The sequence below is a fragment of the Uloborus diversus genome, chromosome 5, assembly GCF_026930045.1.
Source record: "Uloborus diversus isolate 005 chromosome 5, Udiv.v.3.1, whole genome shotgun sequence".
In the NCBI taxonomy this organism is placed as follows: Eukaryota; Metazoa; Arthropoda; class Arachnida; order Araneae; family Uloboridae; genus Uloborus; species Uloborus diversus.
In genome coordinates this window covers 144,282,437-144,287,842 of record NC_072735.1, presented here as the reverse complement: position 1 = coordinate 144,287,842, position 5,406 = coordinate 144,282,437, and the positions used below count along the sequence as shown (strand labels likewise).

At 33.4% G+C, this 5,406-nt stretch overlaps 1 protein-coding gene across 1 annotated transcript; it reads left to right on the top strand.

The window, feature by feature from the left end:
* Positions 1–2,815: 2,815 nt before the first annotated feature.
* LOC129223175 (atrial natriuretic peptide receptor 3-like) lies at positions 2,816–4,674 on the top strand. The gene is made up of 2 exons (XM_054857742.1): positions 2,816–3,485; positions 4,601–4,674. Exons 1-2 carry the CDS (start codon positions 2,816–2,818, stop codon positions 4,672–4,674), a joined length of 744 nt encoding a protein of 247 aa, XP_054713717.1.
* Positions 4,675–5,406: the final 732 nt, after the last annotated feature.

Sequence of the window (5,406 nt, the reverse complement as noted above, 5' to 3'; positions counted from 1 at the left end):
GAAGTCTCAAAATAAAGCAAAAATTGCTCATTTTGTTGATACGTTCTTTAAGTGGAGATCAAATATTAAAATAATAATGTATGCAATATAAAACCACATTTAAACGTTCTAATCTTTACTTATTTTTTAACATTGTTAAAATTACTTTATAAAATCAAAATTTACAATAATTTGCAATAAAATTTCAATCTAAGATTGTATCTTTTATTGCCATAAACAGGACTTTTTCTTTGATTGACTTTCCACGAAAGCCATTTTCATTTTGAAAAAAAAAATGTTTATTGTGGTAATGATTGCAAAGGTAATGCATTCATGTCAGAAATTTCAATATTGAGTGGCTTTTATGTATTCTTTAAAATTTATTTTCTATGTGCCTACTTTTACTTAATACCTGACATTGTCGTCCAATATGATTTATCAAACATTACTTTTCATTTGACCCCGTGCCTTTTATTTTAGATTTTTCAAGTCATTCACTTTCCCCTCAAAATTGATCGTAATCATGGTAAGGCAGTAGTTCCTTCGCAAATTCAGAAGCTTTCTCAACTAAGAAAAGCCCAAAGGCTAGAAAATTTTATTTCGCTTTTTCATTTCGAAACTTTCATTCCTATCCTAAAATGAATACAAGTTTTTGTAACGACTTGAGCAAAAAAAAAAAAAAAAAAAAAGAAATAAATCATGAAACAGTTTTTAACCCCGACAAACAATGGAAGGGTTTTATAAGTTTAACGTGTCTGTATCTTTGTATCGGTTTGTCTGTCTGTGGCACTCTAGCGCCTAAACGGATGGACTGGTTTTGGAGAAAAAAAAAAAAAAAAACATTGTTCGAAAGGAGACTTGATCGAGAGTGTTCTTAGCTAGGTTGCATATATGGACGACATAATTAACGAAGATATTAATATAAAACCTCTAAAAGGTTTTTCGAGATTTTTGCAGTGAAAACATAGTTGAAAATTAAAAAAATTAATACCAAAATGAAAAGAATTTTTTTCCACGTCTGATAGAATGTGGTTTGAAACTTCCATGCTTCATAGAATTCGAATTATAACGTTTTTTAAGCAGATTTTAATAACGGCTAAGCTTTTATTCACGCGATTGATAATTGAATTCGTTGTTGACGACAAGGAAATTAATAGCAATGATTCAAAATTTTTATATGTTGCCAGTTTGTATTTAATAGCAAATAAAATACTTGACATTGATTTTCAATATTATCCGATTCCGAGTCACAACTGACTGCAACTGTATTTATGTCGAGGACTGCATACTAAGTGCCTTGCCTCCATTATTTTTTATACCGATAGATGGCAGCACCATCACCGGATCGGACAGTTAATGAGAATTTAGAACTAGACCAGGAGCTAATAGCTGCCTGGTGCTAGCACCCCCAGAGGTATCGTTTCACTTGGAGGACATTGAGACCACGAGCATATTTAACGTCGCCCAGTCCCCTTTAATGACGACGGTGGATCTTCGACCATCGAGGTTCGAACTCAGGACCCTCCGGTCCCGAATCCGACACTCTACCGATCGGGCTACCACGGCCCATTTTCAATATTATAAGGCTTTTAAAAGGAATTTCTTTCCCTCTTGATTCTACAGTTGCGACTTAGTCGAGGTTTTTAAAATTTTTAATTTTATCGTTATTATTAAAATCGTGGTTGGGTTGAATGTGGTTGACTTGAAATTTAAAAAAAATCCGTCACTTTTAGAATTATTTCATTTTACAAACTTAAATGCATGTGCGTAAACTAATTATTCATACCCACTGACAAACCGTTGCTTTTAGATTAAAACACAGTTTAGAATTGCCCCCCTAGGTCATTGTCATCGGCTGATAAAAATATCTTCATCGGAAACTTTCTTGGCGACTAACGCCCCAAAATATCCGCCAAGCTTCACGTGAGTTCCGTCGAAGAGCAGAGAAATTATTCCGTTCTATGAGGCCTCTGGAGGAGGTAAGCGATTGGATTGATTTCCAATACGTTGGTTAAAATAACGCGCTTTTGTGCAAACGTGAAATAATGAGGAGTTTGCTTTGTAATCTGTATCCTGTTAAAAGATTTGAAAAGAAATTAAAAAGTGAATGCAAAATTTTCGAAAATATTAAATTTACTTCAATGGCAGGTGAAAGTGTTTTCGAAAAGTTTGAAAAAGTTTAGAACAAGTTTCTAAGCGTTGTGTTCTGAAACAAATCACTGTTTTGATTCGGTGGCTGTGTCATTTTTGTTTTATCATTGTAAATCGTAGTTATAAAACTGAAAAAATGTGATCCTTAGAGCATACATCTTTTACGAGTTTTTCGGTTGTTGCACATTATAATACGCATCTAATCTAAATGACTTGTTTTTGATGGTTTAAAAAAGTTCTTTCTTACGAAATGTATAAAGGTATGACTATGGAAAATTCAAAAAACTTCTTCATTGATGTATCAAAAAAATCGTTCATGATCCTATTTTTTACTTTCCAATCTACCAAAACATAAACTGAAAACGAATCGATTAAGAGTGCATACACAAATAATTCTTATGAGCAGTTGCACACATTTTAGCATAATAATAATTTGTTTGCTACATTCCAAGTTTGAAAGAGTTTTGAGTTTAAATAAAAAAAAATATGTTATTTGATGATATTAGAAGGCAAAACGTTGAGATAGTGAACAATAGTTAAACAACTGATTTCTACTTCAAGTGAGCATGGGATTTTTAAGTTCAGTGTTACATTGATTTAAACTTATGTTTTTGGCGAATAATAAAACATGATTTTTACAAAAATATTTACAAATTTTCCTGAAGTCAGTTACAAATTTTAAAGTATGACTTGGAATCAAACGATACTTTTTATAGTGGTCTTTAATTTTATTCTATGTGATTCAAGTTTTAAACATGTCAAACCAATACGACTTGCAGTGCTTGCCCCCGATGATGACACATTTCCCTATTCACTACATCGAGTTTTGCCAGCAGTGATATATGCAGTGCGGACATTACTTAGACAAGGTGGAAGGCCAATGGAAGTGTTATACCGTGATACTCAATGTTCATCAACGTATGGACCACTGGCAACCTTTTCTTTGTATAACGCAGGATTGGCTGATATCTTCTTGGGACCCTTGTGCCCTTACGTGTTAGCTCCCGTAGCTCGATATTCTTCTGTGTGGGGTTTGCCAATATTGACTGCTGGAGGTCAGAATGACAACTTTGACCACAAAGATCCGCATTATCGGCTTCTGACACGCATGAATGGTTCATATTCCCAGATAGGGACGATAGTGCTTCAGGTCCTGAAGAAATTCAATTGGAAAATAGTTGGTTTGCTTTTTCACAACTACGAAGACAGGACTAAAGGCAATTCGAATTGTTACTTTACTTTGGGTGCAGTGTTTACTGCTCTGGGAAAGAAGTCTTTTCATAGAGGATTCGACGAAACAAGTCCGGTCACAGACTATCCTAAGTTGCTTCGGGAAGTCTCCTTGCATTCTCGAAGTAAGTTTTTTTCACAAATATTAATCGCAAAGATTCTCATTTTATTAGTCATTTGTTAGTCGTTATTGTAACAAAAATTGCTTTGTCATTACGGCGCATGTGTTACGTATGCAGACTGCAAATTTCGACAACTGTTTTAAACTTTTCTTTACACCTTTTCCTTCGTATTGTAAATTTGTGCTCTTATTTGCAGTCATCAATTTCTGGCTTTGTTTGATTGTAGCGTGTCAGCATTGCGTTTGCGATCATATGTTCCTATCAAGGATATTCATAATCAACATTCATCAAAGGACAATCATTCATAAGTTTTTAACAAGTGTATGCAAGTGCCAGTTTAAAGTTTCATACATTTGTATCAATACAAGAAAAAGTTATATAAAATGTGTTATTTCTGTGATTAAAATTATTACGAAGATTAAAATTATAAGTCTGGTGTTCCGAAAACTAAAATGTTCTCGATTAATGTTAACAGATTGAAAACTAAAGTGTATGAAAATTGTGACAAAAAAATAATTGAAAATTGGATTCAATCGTTGTCAATACACACTGAAATGCCGTGTTGTTAGACAAAAGCAGATTGAAAGTTTTGTCCCTCGAGTAAAGTACAAGTGCTGTATCAATTCCGAAATTTAAACAACATACTTGAAGGTGTTACATCCTATTATTTGGATAAGCAAAAAAAAAAAAAAAAAAAAGATTACGCGTATCAAGATTTCTATACAATAAAAATTTTAAATTACGTACCTTTCATTGTGTTAACTACGAAAACTGAAGATTATGTATCGTATTTAAGAACAGACATTGACTGATTTAAAACGGTGTTGTTGGATTTTGAAATGTAAAAGAGTAATTAGTTCTTACGAACATTTAATAAGTAATTAGTTAAACCAGAGCTGAACAATTCCGTTAAGCGAATCTAAACGTTTCGTTTATTCGTTCCTAATGAGTAAGAGCCTTATTTTTTGACTTAAAATACTCTTCAATAAGCAATTTCTCAGAAAAAGAATTAATTTTCTTATTGTGTTAGTTTTTTTTATTTTATTTGTATATTGTATTTTTTTTTTTTTTTGTTTTTTGTTGTATTTGTATATTGAGTATATTATTATATACTCAAGGGAGCCCTATTCGCCATAGCAAAAACCGAAGTGGTATAAAAATAACTCAGTTCCAGCAAAAAATCTTGAATTAAGCTATGAATTTCTTTTAACACGCATGTTTCCTTCTGTTACTTATAAAACAGATTTTTTTAAGGCTTCGCATTTATTTTTAGCCTACTTTCCCAGTAAAAGTCAGAAAAAGAAGAAAAAAGCATGAAAGAAGGCTTAATGCATCTTAAAAATATCCCGAAAAACAAAAAAAAGTCAAAAATAAATAAAATAATTAAATAAATATCGAAAAATTAAAAATTGGAAAGTAGGGTATTGAGATGGGGAAAAATGTCTGTCGGTCTGTCTGTCTGTCGGTCTGTCTGTCTGTCTGTCGGTCTGTCTCTCTGTCCCCCCCTAATAACTTTTGAATGAATAGTCCGATTCGAACAAACTTTTTTTTGTTCGAAAGATCTCGGCAAGGACACCTCATTCCCATATTTCGCTTTTTGGTTTGAACTATTTTCTGTTCAATTTTGAACAGTTCAAATCCCTTAACATTAGCGCCTACGGGGAAACTGAAAGTCAATGTAGATTCCGTACTTGAAGGCGGATTTACTTCAAACAAATTTTGTTGGAAATAGCTCTTGACGCCGAACTCCAGACTCCGACTCCGAGAATTTAGGGGCACCTGAATCCGAATCCGACTCGTGTGCCCGACAATTAATCGGACTCCGACTCCCCGAATTCGACTTCCTAGCTTTGGGAAAAATTTATACACGGACAAATGACTGACTCCGATTCTTGGATATTCGACTCCGACTCCTTCATCCCAA

Coding starts and splice junctions, on each gene's coding strand:
- LOC129223175 (XM_054857742.1), top strand. CDS start 2,816: ATGACTTGGAATCAAACGATACTTTTTATAGTGGTCTTTAATTTTATT. Junction 3,486..4,600: donor AGTCTCCTTGCATTCTCGAA/GTAAGTTTTTTT, acceptor TATATACTCAAG/GGAGCCCTATTCGCCATAGC.